This window comes from Aythya fuligula, chromosome 8 (assembly GCF_009819795.1).
Source record: "Aythya fuligula isolate bAytFul2 chromosome 8, bAytFul2.pri, whole genome shotgun sequence".
Lineage (NCBI taxonomy): Eukaryota > Metazoa > Chordata > Aves > Anseriformes > Anatidae > Aythya > Aythya fuligula.
The window spans coordinates 4,551,553-4,577,407 of NC_045566.1; the positions used below are offsets into that span (position 1 = coordinate 4,551,553).

Below are 25,855 nucleotides of genomic sequence, written 5' to 3' on the forward strand. Positions count from 1 at the left end.
TGACTTTATAGGTTCTTCTAAGAATTTATATATTAAGATTCCTGGCAGCTACGAGAAAAAATTACAAATGCTTCCATTTATCCTACAAAATCATTACTTTAAAAGAATCTAAATGATAGCAGAAAATGCATTTGATATAACTTAGTAGTATTATAGGTCTTGAAAGGCCTTGAGAAATCACAGAGGTAGGGTCTAGATCCACGCCAAGCAGAGGTTTGCCTAAGCTGCTCATAGAAAAGCTTTAATAAACAGATATATCATTGAGAGGTGGGTATTCCTAAGGTCCAAGTGCAGGGCCTGATGCTCTTTAAATGGTGAACACTTATTCTGAATGCCTGGATAGCCTAATTTTTATTATTATTATTTTTTCATGGAACAAAACCCCATCCAGTCACATTCAGAGACTTTCCAATAATGGATTTTGCAAATCCACCGAGTGACCTGAAAGCCGAAGGACTTAGGCGTTAGCCAGCGAGGCTCCGAGTGGGAGATAGGAGAGCTGTAAATGTTTAGCTGCTGCGCCTCATGGAGCTGTTAAATATTGCTCTCGGAATCAGTAGGTGGGTGGGGAAAGGTCACCTCTGCTACTTCGTGCTGGTGGCAGGCTGCCTGCGGAGGCATAGGATGAGCACAGGCAGCAGAGATTACAGTCAAAGGAGAAGAGTTTGTGATTAGAAACACAAGTCTGTGGTTCTCCTGCTTTGTGTTCCTCCCCCATGGCCTGTGTGCAAGCGGAGGTGGCCAGCAGCAACACAGGGTTCATATTTTTTTCAGGTTTTTCCAAGTGCTCCTTCCACGTTACAAGCTGTTGTACATCAGGAGACACCCGTACCTGGGTAGCAGATTCTGCAGTTGTTACAGAAGTCATTAAACTTCTGTCTGTGTAGTGCACCTCATGCTTCTGCACCTTCAAGCAAACACGTGTGACTTTTTTTTGAAACGTCTCATTACCCTTCTCTTCTCCTCCACCGTCATTTTCATTAGCCAGCATTGTTGGAGTGAAGCTCTCCAATGCTGAGGCCTGATTTCAGCGTGCTGAGCAGTGATGGGAGGCTGCAGGAGAGCGTGAACAGGGCCTAAAAACCACGCAGAACCCAGCACTGAGAGCGGAGGCAGGCTGGGACTTCTCTCGTTATCCTAATTAGTCGATAGATCTGCAATCCTTATTAATAAGATGGCCTGTGAGTCCTGTTTGTAAACAGAGATGTGCCAAACAGGTGGCTGTATGGTATGTCCTCCTGCAGTCGTGGGGCTGATGGACAAATATGAGCTTAGCATGTGTGGTGAAGTATGTGAAAGTAAGAAATAGTAAAATTTAGCTGTCCATCTTCAGTGTTTCTTCTCAGGTTTTGCTGTACTATTCAAAGGATGAGCTTGTGGAAGATGATAATGACACGTCTAGCCGTGTTGTGAGGAGGTGCCCTTTTCTCAGTGAGTGCATAGCTCTACTGCTTTTTTTCCCTCACGTCTGAGGAATATTGAAATGCCAGCACTAACGCAAACAGTATTAAACAGCCTGCTTTGTTCTTCTGCTGTGCTGGTGTATTTATTTAGGATTGTGTTCCTCACTTTAATCACAGGTGAGGTGAGGAGGTGGTGGTTCAGAGAAGATTATGTAAAGGTCGAGGCTATGGCTTCAGATTGGAGGTCAAAGACCTTAATTGCTGCAAGATATGATATCAAGAGCTCCCGTCTGAGTAATTCTCATGAGACAGGCTGGCCTGCAGAGAGATGATCACCACTGATATTTCTCTGGATCATAATTAGGAAAAACTGGGCTTGCTTCTCTGGCAAGGTCACACAGAGCTCTTAGTGCTGCCTGGGTTTGACTTCAGTGAAAGGTGAAGGGATGGGCCCATGAGAAGTTACTCTTATTTTAAGAAGAACTTAAAATATCTGCTTTCCTTCTACGCTTCCCCCTAATTCTCTTGCTAGTTGGAAAAAAAAATAAAGTTTAAATATTCAGTTTCTAATTTTTTAGACCAGACAGGCTGGAGGTAGCAGACATCTTTGCTGTACAGGTTGAGGAAAAAATAACTTGTAGCACATTACTTGAAAGACCCAAGGACACCAGTTTGATTTTCTTTTAAATGAGCAAATAGAAGATGACCACGCTTAGGGGGATTGCTGTGTTAATGTTGTTGGTTTTTACATTGCATAAAAGAATTTGGGAGGATTTAGATTGATTTGAGGAGAACATGTGGCTTAAATATTCCAGCTGCAAAGGCCCTGTTTGTCTTCAGGGGGAAAAAATTTGGAAGGCCAACATGAAGTCCGTGTGTCTGAGAGCCAGGAGGAGAGATTCACTTATATGGGTGTTTGTGGTTTGTAAGTATTGGGTTGGGAGGGCCTTGGAGTCCCCAAGTGGCTGTTGCTGAGCTCCTCGGGCACTTGCTGGTGGCAGGGGGCAGTCGGGAGGTGACGGCCATGCCACGGAGCGCAGCCCCAAGCAGGCCGCACTGCCCCGGGCAGGCCTCGCTGCCCCAGGAGGCTGCTGGCTGTGTGCAGACAGGCGCTGTAGGAGGCAATTTGGTAAAGTCCTAAATTAAACTCGATCAGGCATGGCAGCCCAGAGCTGGAGGGCCCCGTTCTGTGTGCAGATATACGTGCTTCCATCAATGGGATTTGAGGAAACAACACTAGCTTAAAACAAGAGCAGGAAGCCTCTTTTCCATCCCTCCTGTGTCTAATTCCTGGCAGTCTTTTTTCCTCTCTCTTTTATATCAACCATTATTTTATTTTATTTTTTTATCTTTGAAGACTTTTTCATTGGATCTAAAATCTCAAGACTTAAACCGCATGTGGATATAATTATGTCTCTTCATATTTACTTAGGAGAACATGATCCTGCTACTCATTATCCATACAATATTAGCAACGACACATTTCCCTGTGCAGGGTTGTAAGCGATGTATTTTCATGAAGGAAGGGAAAAAAGGATGGGTATTTTAAATAAAATATCTCATTTCAATAAAAGTGAGAAGGTGCTGCGTTTAATATGTTAACCTCCGTTATTTGAACTTGTTTTAGAGTCTTTCTGTCTTGAGGTATTAAGGCTAGAAAGGAATTAAGGAGACCAAAGAAAGTCCCTCGACATTCCCATGTGCTGAAATAACGGGCAGGCAATCCTGCTTTATACAATGCTGTCTTCCTGTGTAGAACAATTAGTGCTAATATGGTAATGATAATCGTTTCTGTAAATTATTCTTAATTAACTATTTATGTAATAAGATACTTAAGGATCTGTATTTAACAGTTCTGTGCTTTTTTTTTTTTCCCCCTGCTGATTGTTTTCCCCATATATTTCTGCGCTAGTTACTCTCTTCTGTTCAGTATTAACCATGTTATACCCAGGTTTAAAATTTGGTGTGGGTGGTCTTTAATTACCACTAAATGCTGCATAGATGATCTCGTAACAGGTGGGTTCCTCCCTTCAGCAGTGTTGTAATTGCTCATCGCTACTTTTTCAGTGATATCCCCAAGCTCCCTATATCCCAGATTGTGGAGCCAACAACCCTAAAAGTTATTGTCATTCCACGGTTTTCAGCAAAGGAAGAACCTGCTAAGTCATGTGCTTTCCAATTAGCTCCTATTGATCAGCTTTGGGCTCTTTTCATATTGGTAAGGCTATCTGCTGCCATCATTGTTTGTTGTTTTTTTTTGTTTATATGTAAAGCATATACTGATATTTTATGCACATAATTGGCCTAAGTTTCCGTATACTGCCTAATATAAAGTACACATTTTCCTTTTTACTGTGGTTTATGTTTATTGCACGCGCTACATTGTTTTATGTGCACAGCGTGCTTATTGAATCTGTGATGTAGTCAGAGAGATGTTATATTCCATTCTTAGCATCATTAGTGCTGTTTTCCGAACTGATTTTCATCAGGCTATAGTTTAATTTAATTCACTTCATTATTTTGCAAAGCAGTTCCTATCTATTGGGTTTCCCTTCTGTTGCTTTTAAAAACACCAATGTCTCAAAACAGTGAGAACCTAAGTATTTTTAGATTTGTTTTTATTTTTTTCTTTTCTTTTTTTTTTTTTTTTTTTTTGACATGTTCTGAGCATCGTAGGATTTCTGTAAGGCAGCCAATCAGTTAAATACAAATACTGATAGCTTTACAAGTTAATTAGCACCTCAATTCATCAGTAGGCACACTCAAATTAATACTGAAGTAAGCATATCAGAACCTCATCCTTCGTTTGCATTTAGTGAAGGTGATTTTGCAATATGTTAATTTGTATTGTGTGCACAGAGAGTGTAATTTTCATTGCTCTTATTTTTAGACCTATTTAAAATCAGGGTCTAAGATCTTACAGGAATTGGCTTGCTTCAGCTTGTTTAAAGAATACGGAAAATACAGTCAACTGCCAGGATTTATTCTGATAAGTAACACTGACTAATGTCTTTTTCTGTTCATTCACTTACAAGTTAGGTATTTCTTTCACTATGTGGGTTTCTTTTCAAGTATATGCAGCTTAGGGTTTTTGATGTAAATAAATGTAGCTACATGACTAGAACAGGAAAAATAACTTTAGCCTAATCAAGCCTTAATTGTCTGGATTAGTAAGACCTACAATAATTAAGATACTTTGCGAAAGTAATAAGCTATTCATATTCACTCCATTGCATCCTTAGATTTTCGCTACATAGGCTTTTCTTTCAAAGACTGAAAGAAATGGTGGAAAGAAATATTTACACTAATGGTGAGCCGTAGTATACATGAGAACAAATAATTGGAATTTCAAGACTTGGTATTTTGGGAATAGTACAGATAATTACTATTTATTGTTGTCCCCTCAGCTGCAGCATATCGAGAAAAAGTAGCTAATATAAATTACTCTTCCTTTAGAGATGATTACTCTGGGAACACTTCATCAAGAGTAGTCTGCACTGCTGCAAAAGCTTCCATCCAAGTGCTGTCGGTGACCGAATGAAACAAGCAGAAAGGCAGAAGCTCTGCAGCACTCCTTCCTGTGCCAGCCCAGAGAAGGAAAGTCCTCTGAGCTGAGCCGATATGTTACCCAGATCAATCATACCAGCACAAGTCTAATTTTACAGTGCTGCTTAGGGCTTAATCCGATGGAAATGCATCAGTATTTGCTATGCTAGCTGAATATCCATAGTCTAAGCAAGTAGTTATTCCCAACACTGATGTGTTGATTTGGAGTATATTGAAAGCAGAAATCAGGACTGTATCTCTCAAGAACACTGCTCTTGTCTGTGTTCTGTTTTTTAGGAGTATTCTTCAGGGTTTTTTAGAATATGTACTGGGTATATATACTGCACATATACTGTACCATCATGTCTTCCTTTGGTTCTTGGGGAAGAGCTGAAGTAGGGGAAATCTGAGCTGATCCCATTTACTGTCAGCACGCTAGGCAGAATGGGTTGGCTGCCTTTTGGAATGGACACTTCTAGCAAAAGTTCTTGAGCAATGTACAGGTAAATGTTTCTTGTAATCAAAGCTGATTAAATTACAGTCAAAAAGATGTCCCTGCCCCCTTAGGCCCATCACAACCTTGTTCTCATCTCAAATTCTTCCAGCCTTTCCAGAGAGGAAAGGCTTTCTAATCCCCAAATAATTACACTAGACAAAGAGCTATTTGTAGGGAACATCTTGTGTAAGGAAAAGGGATCACAAGAAATCACTGTCCCTAATAAATTCTCCAGCACTCTGTGATTCGAGATTCTCTGGTTGTCCTTGATCTTAAACCACAACTGGGTCTCTGAAGCTGCTGGGGGAAGGTTCCTCTGTCTACAGAGACACCTCCTTCCTGGGTGATGGGGTTGAAATTTAAATCCTAAGCTGTGTTGAAAAAGGAACAAGAACTTTTAGAACAAACTCCCAAAAGAGAGAGCGGACTTCTTATAAGAGTTTATATTTGCCCCCACTCCTTGGCTACCTAGGTCAAGGTTGTGCAGATACATTTACCTCTACTTAAAAGACCTGAATCCTCCAGGGATTTGCACCTTTTCTTGGCGTGTAGAGCAAGGGTTCCACCTTCCTTTTTAATACTGTCACCACCAGAAAAGGGGGATGATTCTGATGATTATGCTGCTGCCCTTTTGTAGAGTAGCTTAGTGACTGCAGAAGTAGGAGGTGAGAAAACCAACAGGATCATTAGTTCTTTAAAGTTCCTTTTTTTTTTTTTCTTTAGAGCTATCTCTAAGAAAACATTCTGATTTTCTTGGCTATTATTTCAGAATTCTTCAGTATTTGTGGGGAGCTTTATGGCACTGACAGTAAAAATAAACAAACAAAAATAACCTAGACTATTTTATATATCTTAAAATATTTACTTGTTAGCAGAATGCCCACTAACACCCAGACTGTCTGCCCACACCTATTCCTGTTTTAAGGGAACATGTCTTTACTACTGAAAACAGAGAAATTAATCATAACTGGCTTGTTCTACAAAACACACTCCTAGGGATAGGGAAGGTCTGATTTTTTTCCCCTTCAAATAAGGAAACTTAAATTACTTAAGGGACTACTTAGCTTCCACTGGTGCAATTAGATTAATGTAGGAGGAATCTTGATTTATTTCCAGAGATGAGTGTATGTTTCTAGGTCAGTAACTCTATTTAGAACAAAAGATCTTAAGGTTTTGTAAAATAAATGAGACGTAGGGCTAGGTGTGCTACTTCTCACTTGGATTTTGGTTTAGTGTTCATAGGGTTATTTTTTGCCCTTTTCTTGAGAAGTGGCATGAGTCTAAGTGTTAAAGTTCAGAAGTAATAAATGAATTGGGAAAAGGGGGAAGTAGTAATAAAACCATGATCTTCATTTGCGTTGTCACAGGAGTGATGTCAGTCATTCTGAACCAGTACCAGAAGGCAGGAAGGGGAGAAATACAAAAGCAGTGAGGTTTGTTAGCAGTACAGCAGTGTCCAAAGCAGCAGAAACAAAAGTGAAGGACTGAAAGATACAAGGATACTGAATTACTGGGCAATAAAACAGCTGTGCTGATAATATCAAGTGATGGACATGGAGGAAAAAACAGTACTGAATTTATATAGACACAGGTGGCTCTCATTTCACTATCACCATTTTGGGAATACACCTGTGAGTTTATTCCTACAAAAATAATGACCACGACACCTTCTGTATGACTCAAGTAGAGATTTCTGGATCTGGCCCCTTTTATGTAACTTGGAGAATATGTCATAAAAGATGCAAATTTTATCAAACAAAACAAGATTGCGTGTTGCAGTATATACTACTGGTTTGGTAATGCATCTGCTGACATACAACAGAACACAATTATTAAAACTTGACTTTTTGGAGAAATGAAAAATCAAAGAATTATTTGAGCCTCTCTTTGTATATACGAGATGCCATGCAAGACTGAAAATTAACTAATGTTTCTTGTGGAAAAATATCCTCTGGCAAACTGTTAAGTGTAAATTTTGAGGAAGTTTTATGTCTCCATGCTAGTTAAAAAAGAATCTTCTTTTCCATTAGATGCTCAGTATAATAAACTTTCTTCCTGATAGCTAAACTACCCAGGGGAATTTATGGTAAATGTTGGCTTAGAAAACAACCTCACTCCTAAAACAGCCCCAGCTCTTCCTCTCCCAAGGATCCCTTGCTTAGTCCGTGAACACTAAACTGTGAACCAGTCTGTTGCCCATCTGCTGGAACCTGCTGCCATTTACAACCACTTTTGAGTGCAGTTGCAAAGATTTGTGACTGAGCTAATTACCCGACAATATCTGAGTTTACAGCCTGATAGTTAATTATTCTGTGTATGCCATGTACTGTAGTCTACATGTAAACAGTCGCTGGCAAGCAAAATAATCCTCCACAATAAAATGGAGAGTGTTCTGAGAAGAATTCTCTGTTTACATCTTGGGAACAGGGTGCTCTTTGTCATGTTTCAGCTTCTTGGGGTATTTTATGGGGTATTTTATAAGGTGACCTGTTACACAGAAGCATAGTTTATCCCCATTGGTAATAATGCATATGCAATTGTAGTCTGAATACTAATCCTGAAATACAGTTTAGGCTCCTTTTGTATTCATGATAGATTTTATGAACCTTTTTCATTGCTGGTGATGTCAGCAGAATCTTTCTATTGAATTATGGATTAGACATTTAATCAAGGTCTGTGCATTATTATACAAGTCTCTTCTCTGTTTTCTCCTGAAAAATGAGATAAAAAATGAGATTCACAATGGAATCAAGTGAACACCTGATAAATAAAATTCAACTTTGCATCTCATATCTCTAACAACAAGCAGATAGAAAACAAGAGGTGTATGTCCAGCAGGCAATTCTACTGAAAGCCAACGATATTTTTCTACATCAGTAAGGAAGGAATACAAAATACAGGCTCATTTTTGCTGACTCTGGTGCACTGTTTTGTGATCGCTCCTGCAGGTGTTAGTTTTAAAGCATATGTTTGTCCTGGTGCTTCTTTTCTCAGCATCTTGAATCACAGTTGAGAAGTGGCTACATGACCAGTTCAGGACCACCGGGCTTTCCGGTTTAGCAATTACATCTTGGTTTTTCATCCAAATTATTTGTCCAACTGTCTTTTAAAACCATTTCCATGAGTTGCTAGGATACATTTCTATAAATGGAAACTGTTTACACAGCCTCAACATGATAAATCTTTGTGTTTCACTTGTTTCTTGCCAAGACTTCATTGTAAGGCACTGCTGAAGTTTACCAAGCTCTGGAAATTGTCATATAATCCTGCTTCTTTGTTTGTTATAATCAGAGAAATACAGAGCTGATTAAATGAATCTTGTTTTGTCTACTATTATTAACTCCTTTGATGAGCTTTACAGCGACATTATTCCGAAGGATGTTCAGTCTGCTCAGCCCTGACCAAGGCACCTCCTCACCAGCTGATAAGCAAATGTTACTGGACAAGGTAGTTATAAGCTAAATAAGCCTGAGAAGTCTCACTTTCATACATTTCTACAATCACACTCTTGCTTTAAAAATGAAGCGAGCAAGAGCTCTCAAGCCTTCTTGCAAGCTTGGAAAAATGTCTGTATCATTGATTCTTGGATTATACAGAAAGAAACATGTTTTACTGGCTTACGCGTGGAATCCTTGGAACATGCTAAGACTTTGATCTTCTTGTACTCTAGAGTTTGTCTTTGAATTAATTCCAAGTGTCATCAATTTTCTTGTGTCAGCACGGTTGTAGCGTGGTCAAAGGGTACAGGATTTTCCTGGGACATTCCATTCAGGTGGCCATTGCCTTTTTTTTCCCTGAGATTTGTGAAAAGGTGAGATCAGATAGCTTGAAACAAAGTCAAACTCAAAAAATGTGATCCCAAGAATCAAGTTTTTCTCATACCATCTGCTGTAACTTTCCTTGTGCAATGCTAATGTTGGGTTTCCTAAAATATAAAGTTTTTATATATCAGTAATCTTTTAACCATAAAATCTGTACAATATAAATATTTTTGACATATGAATTCATATTTTAATCTGCTGTTTCAGGCTCAGTGTTGATGTTTTTAATGTCAAATAGATTTTATTTTTGTGGTATCACGTAGGAGGGTGGTTAAGACAGAATTGGCATTTAAATTTTAAAATATTTTTTCTTAAATGGTTGGTCTGAGATTAGTCTTATTAGCGACTGGTGTGATTCTTTCAAGCCAGTCCAATAGGCAGTTAAATAATTGCTATGGACATAATCAACAATCAGATTATATTGAATGCCTGCAGACTCCACCAGAAAGGTCTAAGGGAAAACTATTAAAGATGAAACAAAACATAGCATTTAAATCCTAGCACGAGAAGCAGCCAGACAAAGGGAACACAGATCACGGTTTGATTACCCCCGCAGAAAAATAATATTTGGTATTGGTAATTGAAAGCATTTAAAAGTATGAATACCCTCTTTTCTTTTTTTTTTTCTTTGACTAAAAAGGTGTTTGACAAACCATAGCTGTGTGCATATGTGGTACCTCAAGGAAATGTGAGAATAATGGCTGTAACGTGCACAGGTCTTTGTCTGGATCCTGGAGGTTCCAGAGAAGTAAACTGTCAAGGGCAATATACAGCTTCTTGGTATTTCAGGGTGGTCAGAAATGTGGTTGTTTTTTAATATATATATATATATTTTCAAAGCTTGTAAAAGTAGCTGCATGGCTGACACAATACAGAGTTTCCTCCTTTAATGATTTTTTTTGGATGCAGCCTTTCTATCTTGGTTGTTTAAAGGCAACCTGGCAATTAGTTGAAATATGAAGGTGAAAGAGTATCAGAAGGTCTTGTGTATCTTTATTGGCCAGGGACAACTTCTTGACTGCAGAAAGTTAAAGCCTTTCCTTCCTCTCTATTCTGGAAGCCAAATTCCTGTATGTTACAGAAGTATATGTGCCATTTCATGTGACCTAGGAGGAGAACCTGCATGTAGCCCTTATGCCTTTTGCCTCATGATGTGGTCATTGCTCGAAAGACTCTCTCTTCATTTTGGCTTACTCAGACGTTGCTAGAATGGCATAAAAGAAAACATAGTCAAGTGAAGAATTATGTTCATCACATCTAGCTTAGAAATGATAGCAAAATACATTTTTCTGTTGCATTTCCTGGCACAGTACCGGGAGATGAAATGTAGGCTTGGGCAATGTGTAACTGGGGAGGAAAGTTAAAGATTTTACTTCTACCAGGCCTAAGGTTTAGAGGGTATTTTATGTGGATATGTTTGGCAAAAAGTGGAATCCAATGTGGGGCTTCTGATAAAAGCAAGTATGGGTAGAAGAAAAGAAAAGTCCCCAGACAGTCTGGATGCTGTGGGAGTGTGCGGTGGAATGAGGAAAAATGTGACCGTGGAGACCTTTTCTTTTCCTGCAATAGCACTGAAAGCCTCTGAGGTGCTGTTTGCTCCTGTCTTGATATGATCACCTCATAATAGATGGCCTTGGTGGGTACTGAACTCTTCCATCTCCCCGTCACTGCAGAAGCGTTACCTGCAGCTTTTCTCCCAGCTTGGTGTCAGTCCGAATCTCTCACCAGAACAACAGTTTCCTTGGGAAACTGATTAAAAATAGTAGCAAAGAGGAAATAAATCCAATTCTGTTAATACCCAGTATGTTACAAGGGAAAAACATTATCCATGTCTCTGGATTACCAGAGTGTTTGAAGCTGCAACCATAATTTCGATGTATTTTATTTTATTTTATTTTATTTTATTTTATTTTATTACATAAATATGACTTACTCAAAGTATGTTGAATTATGAAGCTCATGAATAAATATTTTGACATAATCAGAATTATATGGCTAGAAATTGACCTACTTTGCATGACAGATGCTTGAGAGTCCCCTGGCTAATAGCACACCAACCTGGCAGAGCAATGCCCTATCTTAGAATACACTAAGATGCTTACAGACATTAAATTACTTGTCTGTTGGTTGGTTTGGTTTGTGTATTTTTTTTTCATGGAGATTAGACATGGTCGATTTTGTTTGTAAATGGGTAAGTTGTAGGCAAGTTACTGAGAAGGCATTGGGTTGCAGCCCAAAGAGGACTTGTGCAGCATTTGATCAATGCTTTCAACACAGTCTTGCAAAATACTGTTAGCGTTAGAAATAGTCAGAAAAGCTTCATGGTACCAGGGATCAAATAACTGGAGGATCTCACTAAGTAGACAGATCTTAAGCTCTTTGGAAGATGATCAAAAAAATAATAATAAAATAAATAAATGAACGCACAAGGAATAATAATGTTTTAGAAATCTGGCAATATTTTAATGATAGATTCTCCCCAAGGCTGTTCTTAATGCCTGTGTTGATTTCAGCAGACTGATTTTATCTGCATGTCCTTAAAGTTAATATGATAAGGGTTTTGTACAGGTTAAGTCAATACAAAACTCAGACCAAAGAATAAAACAGTCTTTACCTCCTTTTTAATTTATATGTATTTTTTGAAGTTATCTTCCTTTATTTTAAAATAACAACACAAGTGATTAAGCAGTTTAGGTGCACTTTGCACAGAATGTAGTTTTCAGGCTTCATAAATTTTTGTTGTTCAATTCTAGCACAAGACACAGTACTGCTTTCTATTTTGAAATAACATTGCTTTTTCTTTTTAATGGGAGAAAGGTAACTTTGTCTTGTCCCTGTTTCCGGGAACAAAACCCTCTCCTCTTTTGTATCATTCATGCAGTGAAGAGTAACATCATATTCTGCTTCATTAGCTTCTCTTTTCAGCAGCTGTTTTCTCCATTTTTGAAGAACTTCTATAGATCAACTTTGTGCACACTTTTTCTCCCCCAGCCTTCAGAGAAAAATGATTTTACTCCCCTGTAATGAACCCTTTTTACCACAAAGGTAGTAGAAATGCATGTATAACCTTGGCAAATGTCTTCTCTTTCAAGCCTCCTCTTCATCGTACTCCTCTTTGATGCTGAACTTTATTGGTAGAGTTTTTCAGGCAGCGAGGGTATCAGTTTTAAATCGGTGAGGTTTGGAGGACATGGATTTGCAGCCTGGGGTCTTGGGAAACTCCACCAAAGGGCAAGGGACAGAGGTGGTTATTTGGCTGGTTTGTTCTCGTCACCCTTTTCAAGAGCTTCTCGCTCCTGTGCAGGGAAGGTTGTTAGAGATTTCATTCTGGTCACACCATTCCTTCACCCCGTTGTGTAGATACTGGACTGGTCTTCATGGCTAGCAAATTTGTTAAAATGTTGAACTTCATACAAATTCTGGGAGCACAAAGCACTTGGCTTTGGCCTTTTATGCTGTTTCCACTGGCAAACCAACAGGCAGCTTGGACTCAACCACCACAGGTGAGCTTGGCAGGCAGCTCGCTCCTCAGGCCCTTACAGCCCAACCTCTTTACCTAAGGTCTTGAAAAATGACTCCAACTTTTCCCAGTCGAGTACTTTCCTTTCCTGTTCCTTGCAGTGATCTGGTGGGTTTTGATGGTGATGGTTTGGCTTTGTTGCATTTTATTACTTTTCTGGCAATGCTGTTTCATTCTCAGTTTCCCGAGTTGTACCCCAAACACTGGCTCCTGAGCAGCTGGTTCCAGAAACAGGAGTTATCCTGATGTGCTGGTCCTCTGTGGCACACGAGGAGCTCAAACCCCAGTCTCTTACCTCTGGAATTCGCTTTGGTGCAGGAGTGTTTCACTTCTTATTAACGTTTTGCCCAAGGGTGATTGCCGGCAGTAGTCTTTTCATTTCTGCCTCCTGCTGCTGCTTTGACAATAGGAACGGCAGCAGGAGGCAAAAATGAAAGGACCAGATTGAAAGAAGCACTTTGCCACTGTTGTAATTTTGAAATTGATGGCGTTTTTTAGCCCAAAGTCTCAGGAAAAAAGCTGCTTTTCTCTTTGCCTCCTATTGTTTTTCCAACAGGGAGAGACATTCTCTGATGTTGCAGAGGCAGTGGGAGGCCAAAATGAAAATAATTTTCTTCCTGAAACATTGGATTGCAAAAAGTGAACAATTTCAACAGGGATCTAGCGCTTTGTTTTCTTGTTGACTGCCATGTGGCGAATACTGGTATTTCTGTTTGCCTGTAGAAAACAAATAGCAGCTGCTTCTCTTATTGAATTAACATCATCATAGGGTAATTCCGATAAATCTACTTACTGTGTGTTTTTAACATGTCATTTTCATTCTTCCCCTTTTTCCTGCGCCAGAAGAGGCTTTGTAATGTGGATACCTAATTCCCTTCTGAGGGAGCCAGTCAGGGAGCAGAAGCGTGGGCTCTGCCCTCTCCATGGACAAAGAGGATGGGTCAAGGAGAAGGGTTGCATCCCGAGGTAGCCCTAGCACACAGCCCTGATTTCATCCACTTTGCCCCAAGTGCCATTTCTGTGGGTGCACAGAGCACCGTTGAATTGGGAATCCACAGTGTTGGCAAAAGAGTAAAGTTTAAATCCTTGAATAATGTCTTTGTCCTCCAGCTTTAGTTGTTTGGGGCTATTGCTCTTTTCTTGGGTGACTTTCAAGTATGTAATTAGTTATCTTGAATAAAAAGATTTTTCCCTTATTGAACATGTGAGAAATTTGGGGATGCTAATCGGAGCATAACCTTTTCTTAACTTGCTCTTTTTACACTCAGAGAATTAACATTTATCATACAGCAGCACAAGAATTTGGCCTTTGTATGAAGTGAACTGATTCTTCACCCTTTTTCTGTCTTTATACACAACAAAAACTAAATTTTTGATAAACTCATCAACAGAATATATTTGTATGCTTTGAAGTATTAATTGTGAATTTACGTTTCTCGATGTGATTTTGGGGCACTGCGTGTAAGTGCGTGAAATGTCTTGAGTCCGGGATTAGTTAAAGTCTAATTAAAATTGTTCCTGAAAATTGCATTTTTAAAGCCAGATACAGGTAGATATATAAAAGTGGCTTGATTGTTTTCATAAGGTCTGAGCACTTCTGGTGCTTGAAGAATTAAAGAGTCGGGGATTCAATAACAAGATTACAAACTGATACTTGGTCATGTACCAAAATATTTATTTAGAATAGTGCCATCTTTAAATGCTCAGCTTTTCAAGTTTTGGCTACCTTTTCAGCTGCTGCAGTGGAGTTTGGAGTTCGGTTTCTTCTTCCCCAGCCGGTTCTGATTTGGTTGGGAAACGACACATTCTGGCATAATTGAACAGCTCCATTTAGACTAGCCTCTCCTTGCTGCTCTTGAGTCTTCTCTAGAGATTTTTGGCAGCAGATGATATCTGCTGGTTGTTTTGCTGGGGCATATTAATGCAGCCGTAATGCATCCCTTCGTTTTCAGTGAGTCTGGGCTTTTACTGTGCACCTGAAAAATTCTGTTTGCTTATTAGTACTAATTAAGGATCACTATGAAATCAAAATCACAGAAATACAGAGACGGAGCAAACATTTTCAATCACCTTTTATCAAAATCATCTCTCTCAGAAACACGCGTTTTCATACTGAGATCCAGGCAAGTGGGTAAGGAGCAAACTGGTCGATGACCCTGTTTTCCCAAGGGCTACACTTACTTGACATTTTGATGTCTACTTGATTTAAACATTTACCTAAGCTTTGAAACGCTAGCTGGGCAAAGTTTGCTGAACTGTCTTGTCTTTTAAAGAGGAAATTTCACACACAAAAATGTTTTGTCCCTCCGCCTTTAGTTGCACAGAAAACATAATTTTCATTTTTAATCTCCTAAGCAGAAAATGGCCCACCAATTTTTCCTTGCTTCACTTTTGTTTATTCCCTAGAGCTTGCTGAACAAGGCCGGTACCCAAAACGCAGTTTTATTGCAGTGTCTTTTTTCAGTTTCTACCAGAGTAGAGCCTGGGATTTTGGCAGCTCCTGCTTCTGGCCTGTGGAAAGGCGCCTTGCAAAATGGCTCTCCAAGATTTATGAAGACTTGCATGGTACAGGGGCTGAAAGGAAGTTTAATTACATTCAGCTTTTGGTCATTTCTGCGTCTGACGATGTGCCCGTGTACTGTCATCTCAAAGACTATCTAAGAAAATAAATTTGATCAGTGAGCCTTCTGGCTAAAGCTAAAATGAGTGCTTTGTCATCTGCCCACGGAGCGTGGGTGCTCAGTCACTGTCAGCTCCGGCGTGCTCGCCCTGAACTCTCTAGCACTGAGATTTGTCCAGAAGTTTAATCAAACATTATTTTATACTGAGGCCTTCTCTGTAAATAATTGAATTCTTCTTTTGCCATACTCCCACATAATTCTTTGCACTATAAAGAAATAATTTAATCTATTCCGTGCTTTGCTTTGGAGATGGTAAAACATACGTCTTGTTTTGTCCTAGCTCATGTAGAGCACAAAATGTTAGGATAAAAACTTGACAGCTACAGTTGCTGTCACCTTGTGAATGACATCTCTACTCATAAAGCTCTGATCAAAGGCAGCAAATAGTATGGAAACATCTTATTTATATAGTAAACTCGGTTCTGAGAGTGAGACTGTGTAGGTGTCTTCAAGTACCGTAATTCACAGGCTAATAATGCCAGGAGCCATAAAATCTCTCAGTTGGAGGTTACAGTGAATAGCAGTGCTAACAATTGGGAAATACTGCTGAGATGATAGGCTGAATGATGATTGAGTTTTCCTGGAGAGCCCTTATTGGTGTTTAAAATAGTAGGTAATGTTTTTAGCTTTAACTGTAATGGATGTTCCTTGAGCCTTCAGAGCAGATTTTGTTTCACCTCTTTAAACGGTTTATCATTATCAAAAAGAAATACTCTGTCTTAAAACGTTTGTGTTGCTGTCAAAAGTGGGCATTTTACCTTTTTCTGAGCAGAGGCACCACCAGGACGGCAGCACCACTGGAGCAGGAGGGAGACTTCCCTCAGCTGCCTTGTGTTAGGGGCTCATGTGCTCCCGCTGGCACTGCTGGGCACAGGCAGCTCCTCGGAGGAGGTAGGATTCTTGGTAAAAGGAGGTTTAAAGGATAGTTTGCTGAAGTTTTATGTTGTACTGTGGAGACAGCACTTTGTTAATGTAATAGACTCCAACAGAGTTCTCTTGTTGACCCTATAGCACGGAGGTAGGTAAGGTAAGCTGAAAGTACTCCAGGACTGCAGACATTTCAGCGTCCCTGTGCGGTGGTGAAGGGAAAAGTTTGCATCCATCACATGCCAGTTGCACTCATACACTGTAACCAAGAGTTTTTGGTAGGGTCCTATAAAGGAAAGATGTACTTATTTCCTTGAAAATGACTAATGGTAAAAGAAATTTACTCAAGGAACATTGTTAGAGGAAGAGAACACAGGTGGTGACACCAGAAATTAAACTGTGTGCACGCACACTGCTAGATATTAGGTGTTCTCTCTTCTAAAATCTGTTACTTTAAAAAAGTGAAAAGGTTTTATTTTGGTATCAGAGGTGCAGCACAGCGTTTTTGGGCAGTTGTGCTCCCAAAGTCTTCAGCGACAAATGCACAGTCTGACAGCTTGGAGTTTTCTACCTGTGACAGAGAAGTTCAAAAATGAGATTAACAGGAAAAATTGGATTTATTATTATTATTAGTTTTAGTTTTAAGATCCGGTGTAGATATACTGCTCTGAAATATGTTATGCCTGTGAAAGAGTAGTTGTGCTCCCAAGGTGCTGTGGTCTTGATAACAAAATCCATTCCGTGGTGGTTTTGGGCCTTGGGCATCAGACCTGTGGTTCTGGGCAGCCATCGAGAAAATGGTGCCAGCAAGGAGAATAACCTGGCTGAGCTGTTCCTGATTCCTTCAGGACCTGCTTGTTGTACTGAAAGGTACCTATAATTATGTATATTTTCTCTTTAACACCTGCTGCTGTACTTTTTTTTTTTCTTTCCTGGGGAAATATGTAGTTGATTAAAATTACGGCGAATTTTCTTCAGATAATTGTTCCCAAACGAAGCCGTGCACAGCGTGTGCACGCATCTGTGCAAATACACAGAAGTGTGGATAAACATATATGTGGGTATAGGGGCATGTATAAGCACAGCTAAGAGGAAATCTCTCTTTTTTAGCAGTTAATCCACCAGTCCTCAGCGTGTGCGGTGCCTTGGAGGTCACGCTGCACTGCAGTGCTCTGTTCGGTGTTCTCCTGCACGGCGCTGCTATAAAAATGCTAATTGTCCCCATGAAGATGCAGGCTGTTTGTAAGTGCGTATATGATTGTTTTGCAGCCCGGCGAGATGTAAGGCGGTGTTATTTCAGGTTTATCATTTGAATGTGTGATGAATGCAACTTTGACAGTTTATTAGTCAGAAAAGGGGGGAGAAAAAAAGACGGTGCTGTGTCGTTCTTCAGTGAATTGATTGCCAGGAGCATGTTATTGACTTTGGTGATAATATCATTATATATTTTACGGTCATAAAATCAAGAAATTCAGATTATGCCTTGAGGGTTTTACACATTTAAATAAAGGATATAGCCATTTCCAGGGCTATTGGTTTAGATTGCCGGATGCTGTGAGGAATGCGGAGTGTGCTATGAGAACATACAGAAAAAGCAACAGTGTGCTTACTGCTGTGATGCTTTGGTTTATTTTCTTTTTTGTGTTTATGAAATACCCGCACTTACAACCCCCCTGGGAGAATGAGCAGAGTTTGCTCGATGTCTTAGCATATTAATGCACTGCTCGCTCAGTGCTCTGTTGGGCCAGGAGCTGAAAGGAAGCGCCATCCTTGACTTGTACCAAGAGTGAGTCTTCCTGAAGCCCCCACCGAAATTCACAGCCTTGGAAGGAAATCCGGAGTGAGCTCTGGTCTGCATTTACATTACATGGAGTCAGATAACCTCATACAAATGCAGCTCTCCAGATTCACACCACAGAACCAGCAGCCCTGGGTCCACAGCTGCTGGGGAGAGCCCAGCACAGGCTGCTCAGAGCTGGATTCACTGCAGTGGCTCATTTTCCTCTTGGGCTGTATAAGAGGGGTTTGAGAAGTTGTTCAGTCACATCTTGGGGTTGAAGGCACTTGAGGAACTTGGGTTGAGTACTCAGAGTTCGGGGTTTAACTCTGGCTTGATGAAGGCATCTTAAGGTAGATTGCCTTGAATGAAAATGATTGAACGCATTTAAAACCTCATTTATTACTTTCACAGTAGGTTTACTGAGATAGATAAAATACCTTAAACCGGATTGTGATGATGAGGCTCTCGCTACTTCAGATGGAAGCTCAGAAGAGCTCTGGGGAGTTCTCGTGCTCGTTGGGGCTGCTGGAGGTCCAAACACAACGTTTTGGTGCTGCACCAAAGGTCATGTTCTTCCACGTGGGCAGGAGCAGTGGCTCCAGCTGGAATGCATATGGCTTGAAGGGGAACGGTGACATACACAGAAGTAGATGAAGTAATTAGTCATACATTTACATTTACAGGGCCTCTGAGGATTATAAATCTATATGCAGCAAACTAAACATTTCTTTGCCTGTGTCAACAGTGGCATGGTTTCTAATTAGAAGCGATCACCTTTCTAAATAGAACTTGTGGGGCATTGGTGTTCTTTTTGCCTTTATATTTTTTCGCAGTCTGGGGCATGAGAATTAAGTCTGGTTTCATTTTGGATAGTAAGATGCTTGTGTTCAGTTGCAAACAAGGGGTTGGGATATTTGCTTTGTGAAAAGCAATTTATGAAGGCAAATGATTAGAACAAATGAGTGCAAAATTGCTATTGTTTTTGAAGTTTAAAAAGTTGAATAGAAAAAAATAATTTCCACTCATTTCAGAATGGTTTAGTGGTGCTGGTAGCCTGATGAGGATTGCTAGGCAGACCCATCCTGCACAGGGCACAGTGGGCAACTGAGATGGGCATCAGCTCCTCACCCTTGTGGTTTCAGCAGCTGTGGTGGTCTCTGGAGTCAAGAAATTCTAAAGTGGGATCTAAGGAAATACATTTTGTGGAAAGAAGTACTTGTCATTAAATACGTGTTCTAATTTGCTCTAAAGTGTTGTCTAGTAATGATGTGAGACCTCAAGCTTCAGTTTTCCTTAAAATCGGTGTAATTGGTTTGTGAATTCCTACCTCCCTGTCCTTGAGAAGTTATTTCTGGTTTGAGGAAGGCAAGCTGAGAGCAAAACCCCAAGGTTTTGAGGTGCAGCTTCTCGGTGTTGAGCACAGCTAAGCTCCAGCACACAGTACAGCACAGGCAGGGAAAGGCTAGCATGCCGGCAGGTCACACCAACACAGGGTCTGCAGCCAGGAGAAGATGGACCCCACTTGTTACACCAACAAAAAGGGGCAGCACTTTCCCAGATGGGTTTCTGGCACATACACAAACCACGGTCTGGTGGTTTGATGTTAGCACCCACCCTCCTCTACAGCTTAAGAAGAATTACAGCCTCGTAATTCAGGCATCTCTTATTTATGCAGTTTCAAACACAGAAAGGATCTTGTTCATGAACTGTCATTTAAAAAAAAAATAGATTGTTTTTTTATGATGAGACGTTGATGAGAGCCTGGACAATCTTCCTTATCAGTGTCCAGTGTGCAAATGAAGCATTGCCCCATGTAAATCTCATATCCTGTGAGGGCAATAAAATCAGCTGCACTGATGGTGTTTGTCACGCGGTGATTTACCAACCGGGGGGAAGTTTTTCAGTGCAAGTTGCAGCATCAGGATTTGGAAATCCAGTATGAACATAGATCGGGGGAGATCGGGACTTTCACTGAGGAGCAGCAAGCGTTGCAGATGGCTGGCTCGTAATATAGGGCAGTGTGCATGTGCGTTGCTTTTTCATGGGACATACTGCTCTAGGGCTTTTATGGCTGAATTTGTAGTCTCTAGTAATTTGCAGTTTCCACCACAGTTTAAAATATTGACATCATTTTCAGGTTGATGATTTTTCCCAGTCATTTATCCCGAAAGCACTTTATCCTACTTAATCTGGGTCATAATTGACATGGGACTTGTGCATAAGCAAACATAGCCATAAGTTGTATTTGAATGGGCTATTAATGTCATGGATTTACTTTCATTCTGAAAAATAGATCAGAGGTTGGAATAAGTATAAATGTTCAAACAACTGGATGAATGCAAGCTGGTTACCGTGACTCAGACCCAGGAAGCACTCTTGAACACTTACGTGCTCAGAGTCACAGTGCTATTAGTATTAGCTAACAGCTGCCTTCTGCTGTAATGAAGATGTAAGGTTGAAAATTGTTGGCGAGAAAGCTGTTGGAATTGAATTTTATTTACTGCAAATCAACAGGATATCTTCACGAGTATGGAAAACATACGGAAAAGTCCACTGTTATCCTTGCAGTTTGTCGTGTCTCCAGATGTTCTCCCTCCTGCCCCACACTGGGGGCGGAAAGTGGAAAAGGTTTTCTCATCGTTTTCAGCTGGCAGTGCCAACATCTGCCTCGGCATTTCCCTGAGGCATGCTGTCAGCATTACTTCAGGTTTCAGATCTATCATTTTTGTCTCATTTGTAGGTTTTCGTTTGTTTTCTCTTACTAATATTTTTTATGAAATGCCATGTATGAAATTTCAACCTCTGTTTAATTCCTTTTGAGGGAGCAGGACTGGAAACAAATCAAGGGAAATGGCTGGGTGACCGCTGAACTATGATAGCAACACTCATCAGCCGCCTTATTTTTAAGGAGCTCTAAATAAACCATTAAGACATTGCTCTGAGCTGATACTTGTCATTGAAAGAAATGATGTTTGCATGCTCAAACACACCCAAAGACCTCAGTGTGCTTAAAATAACTCTATTTTTTAACATACATTTAGTCCATCTCTAGTTCATGGCATGGACTGTGCTGTCCTCTGGATGAAGGAGAGCCAAAGGAGTTTCTTCATTTGGAAGAACTCTTTCTTGCTCCTACACACTCTCTAGTTTTTTCCATAATGGTATTTTAGAAATTTCAGTTCCATAGTTTTGAGACAAGTTTTTTTATCCGCTTGGTGTGTGTGTGTAACACTAGCAAAGTTGACCCAAGTGTTGACAGCTGGCAAAGTTGTTTTTTTCTTTTTTTTTTTAATAGAAATGCAAAAGAAAATAGCTTCTTCCTCCAAACTTTCTTTCCTGCTTGCCATAAACTATCCACTCAAAATCAGATTCTATTATTTTTTTTGTTGTTGTTCTTTTTAAAGCTATTTTTCTGTGCTTACATCTGACTTTCCAAACAGGAAGAAGCTGAAGACAATTCGGGCCAAAATTCTCAAATATAGGTGTATAAAACTAGACTTAAGTTTGGTTCATTTTGGGGGACAAAATCTGTGACTAGAGCTCCAAGGAGTTACTAGTATAAATTTCAGCAACTTTGGTCCATGGTTGGGCAAGTGTTTTGGTGGAATGTGTTGGAGCCCAGAAACTTCAAATTCTATAGGATCTCACACTTGGCTCATTTGTGCTTTTGGCGTTTGTTTGGCTACTTGTTTGCTTGCAGATACTCATAGTTCATTGCTGGTGTTTTGAGACCCTAGGAAGAATGTAATCAATTTTAGGAAGACTGATTACCTAACATTTTTTTCCAGCTAAAACACAAAATCACTCCTCTGCAGATACTTGAGGAAGGGTCAAAAACGCAAGAGGTGACGATTTCTCTATACTATTTCTCTATTCTATGTCTTCTTACTGTGGCTTTCATGGACTGCTGTGGTATCATCGTTATGTGGCTCGGTTTAGTCTGTGCTGTATAATATATGTACATTGACCCTAACAGTGATGTGCTAGCTTAACCTGTGATTGCTTTTTTATTAAGAAACATCTTGTGCCGTTATTTAGCTTTGCAGGAGGAGCCTGTGCAAGCCAACACTGGTAGTGATGTTGGTTCTGTATATCTCTGTGAACAGAAAGAATAGGACAAGGGGACAGTATTTATTGTACAGGCTTTAGAGCAGCAATATATTCCTTCAAGAAGGAAATCTTAATGATTTCTAAGATCACTAAGATCTTGAGGTCTCTTCCAACCTAGAAATTCTGTGATTCTGTGAAAGTGTGAAGGGATAACAATACCTTTTGTGGGTTAGCTTTCCAGTTTCATTTTATTTTCAAGATGGAATGTTCTAGCTTTTTGAGTTCTTCGCAAAGAAATTAATTCTAGACATGTGTAGGAGCAGTTTAATATTTTATGCATACAAAGGCTTGAAGTGTAAATATGGCCTCAGGGCTGAACAATGGGTATTATTAAGTTTCCATTGGCCTCTGTGGGAGAACAGCATACAGGAAATCAGCAGGAAACGACTAAAAGATACTTCATCACAATTCATAGTGGTTCTCAAAATTACATTTTATTAAGAAAAGTTCTTTTATTAAGAAAAGGTTGCACATAGACAAGTTCATATAGCAAGTGTGGGGTGTTGCAGAATTCTTGTCCGCTGATGGCACCATCTGCTCCTCTGTAGGACTGTCCCGTAGGATGTTGCTGCATCTCCAGCGATGCGTCAAGGAGAGGCGGCCAGGAGCGTGGCATCATGGGCTCGTGTCCATGTCCAGCGCTGAGGCTAGCAGAGAAGCAAAAGCACTAACAAGAGAACCCCTGTGTGTTGTGCCACCCCCCTCCTGGGCCCACCCTGTCACCAGCCCCACTGTGATGTGGCCGTGACATCAGTGGGGCTGGTGCCAGCGGCACAATATGGGAAGGAACTGGGTGTTGACCTTCCTCAGCATGTGGCCATGGAGTCCAGGGATCTCTCCTGTAGAACGTTGACATGTCATGGGCTCGCATCCATGTCCAGCGCTGAGGCTAGGAGAGAAGCAAGTACGGGCAACAAGAGAACCGCCATGTCTAATACCAGGCCCCTCCTGGGCCCACTGTGTCACCAGCCCCACTGTGATGTGGCCTGACATCACCAGGGCCTGTGCCAGTGGCACAATGTGGGAAGATTGGGAGTTGACCTTCCTCAGCATGTGGCCATGGAGTCCAGGGATCTGTCCTGTGAATGTTGACATGTCAGGGGCGTGTGTCCATGTCCAGCGGTGAGGCTAGCAGAGAAGCAAGTATGGGCAACAAGAGAACCGCCATGTCTAACACCAGGCGTCTCCTGGGCCCACTGTGATGTGGCCGTGACATCAGTGGGGCTGGTGCCAGCGGCACAATGTGGGAAGGAACTGGGTGTTGACCTTCCTCAGCATGTGGCCATGGAGTCCAGGGATCTCTCCTGTAGAATGTTGACATGTCATGGGCTCGTGTCCAGCGGTGAGGCTAGCAGAGAAGCAAGTACGGGCAACAGGAGAACCGCCATGTCTAATACCAGGCCCCTCCTGGGCCCACTGTGTCACCAGCCCCACTGTGATGTGGCCTGACATCACCAGGGCCTGTGCCAGCGGCACAATGTGGGAAGATTGGGAGTTGACCTTCCTCAGCATGTGGCCATGGAGTCCAGGGATCTGTCCTGTAGAATTTTGATGTGTCATGGGCTCATGTCTGTGTCCAGCGGTGAGGCTAGCAGAGAAGCAAGTACGGGCAACAAGAGAGCCGCCATGTCTACTACCAGGCGTCTCCTGGGCCCACCCTGTCACCAGCCTCACTGTGATGTGGCCGTGACATCAGTGGGGCTGGTGCCAGCGGCACAATATGGGAAGGGGCTGGGTGTTGACCTTCCTTATCATGTGGCCGTGGAGTCCAGGGATCTCTCCTGTAGAATGTTAACACGTCTCCAGCGGAGTGCTGGAAGAAGGCTGAAGCCATGGTCTTGCTCTGTCCTTTTCCAGGATTCTATCTGTAATAATAAATAATAAAAAAAAAAAAACAGCTGGAGGGGAGCGGCCGCCCTTCATTGCCATGGAGGGCCTCTCCTCTCCCTCCTCAGCCCACACTCATCTGGCTACTCCTCAGCCGGACTGGCCGGACTGGCCTGCTGCAGCCCTTTTATAGCTGCTCCCCCTGTGACACGGCCACCGCCAACATTCTGTCCCCTGTGACATGGCCATGGCATCACCAGGACCTGTGCCCACTGAGCAGAAGAAGCGTTAAAATAAAGTAAAATAAAGTAAGATAAAAGTATAACAACAAACAACAGACACTTGTAATTCTGGGGAGGGAAATTCAGCAGCTGTAAGATTGATTTGAAGATCAGCAGTTCAGCAAAGGTTAAAAGAGCATCAAATCCTGCAGGTACTGCCTACCCATTGCCACATTTTAAAGATGTGTGGTACTTGCTGCTGAGATTTGTGGGCTTGAAGGCTCAATTCCAGCAGGAAAATGTTTGTTGTCTGGAGGTGATACATCACACTTTGGGTATGAAAGATGTCCAGTGCCCAACCCTGTGTCCGCAAGTGCCTGACAGCGCTGAGGGTGTCTCAGCCAGAGCTGTAGACTTGCATCTTCCTTTCTCTTATGTGAACCAAAGATTTTGCCAGTGGCTGTCCCATGCTGCACACTCGAGTGGGACTCAAGAACAAAACCTGTAAATTATCTTCCATCTGCTTGATTCATTGCAGACTGTTACATCCTCTATAGAGGATGGCAAGAAGATGGCAAGAGGCAGCAGACACAAAGTGAAACCTGGGGGGGGGTTTCCTCTGAACATCAGGAAACGTTTTGGTGCTGTGCACGGGCTGCCCAGAGAGGTGGCTCAGTCTCTGTCCTTGGATGTTTAGATGTAGAGCTTAGGGATATGGTTTAGTGGAGGACTTGTTAGTGTTAGGTCAGAGGTTGGACTTGATGATCTTGAGGTCTCTTCCAACCTAGAAATTCTATGATTCTGTAATATTCTTCAAGCAAATAACATCATTTGTTTTTTTTCATTATTTAAATAGTAATAGTGGGAATATTGCTGATATGGTTAGATAAGTTGGTGTACAAGGAAATAGCAGCGGATTTCTGTTAGAGTTTTGTCTGCAAAATGAAGAATTCTCAAGTGTATGGGGATTCAAACAACCCATACAGATCAGAAGTTTTCAGATCCATGAGGTCTGATTCAGGCTTATCTCGTGTTTCTGTAAACCTCATTTGTGTGCAAATTCAGTGCAGGAGATTTTGTATGGCAACAATTCCACTGTGAATTCATTTGAGGTAGTAAGGTCAAAAGGTTTTATTGAACTTGTACATTTCTTCTAATTTTATTCAAATGTTCACATGCTGAGGTGTTGAGCTAGGAGTTGGATCTAATTTGCCACTTAATTGGGAGTATTTATTCATTTATTTGCCTTTACACGCCTGCAAATTTCCCTTTCCCCTTATATCTTTTCAGGTCAGGATCGCAGTGAAGCCACTTTAATAAAGAGGTTTAAGGGTGACGGTGTCCGATACAAAGCAAAACTGATTGGGATAGACGAGGTTTCTGCCGCCCGAGGAGACAAGTTATGCCAAGACTCCATGATGAAGCTCAAGGTGCAGTGCCACTTTTAATCTTTAACATTACAACGTCAAGGGGAGCGAATTTCAGCCTGAACTTTCACTCATTCTCTTTTCCTGACACTGAATCACGCTCTGGTTAATTATGTATCGAAGTCAGTCAATTGTACATGAACTCCTGGCTGGTAT

General features: G+C 41.1%; 1 protein-coding gene across 9 annotated transcripts in view; it reads left to right on the forward strand.

Moving 5' to 3' along the window:
* DAB1 (DAB adaptor protein 1) overlaps window positions 1-25,855 on the forward strand; it is a 209,949-nt gene that overhangs the window by 128,852 nt on the left and 55,242 nt on the right. For all 9 annotated transcript variants that reach the window (XR_004253525.1, XR_004253526.1, XM_032191973.1 and 6 more), the window contains one exon: window positions 25,563-25,702. Coding sequence is in view for 7 of the 9 variants with exons in the window: in XM_032191973.1 (XP_032047864.1) it covers window positions 25,563-25,702 (140 nt within the window). In the remaining 2 variants the exon portion in view is untranslated. The remainder of the gene's footprint in view (window positions 1-25,562; window positions 25,703-25,855) is intronic.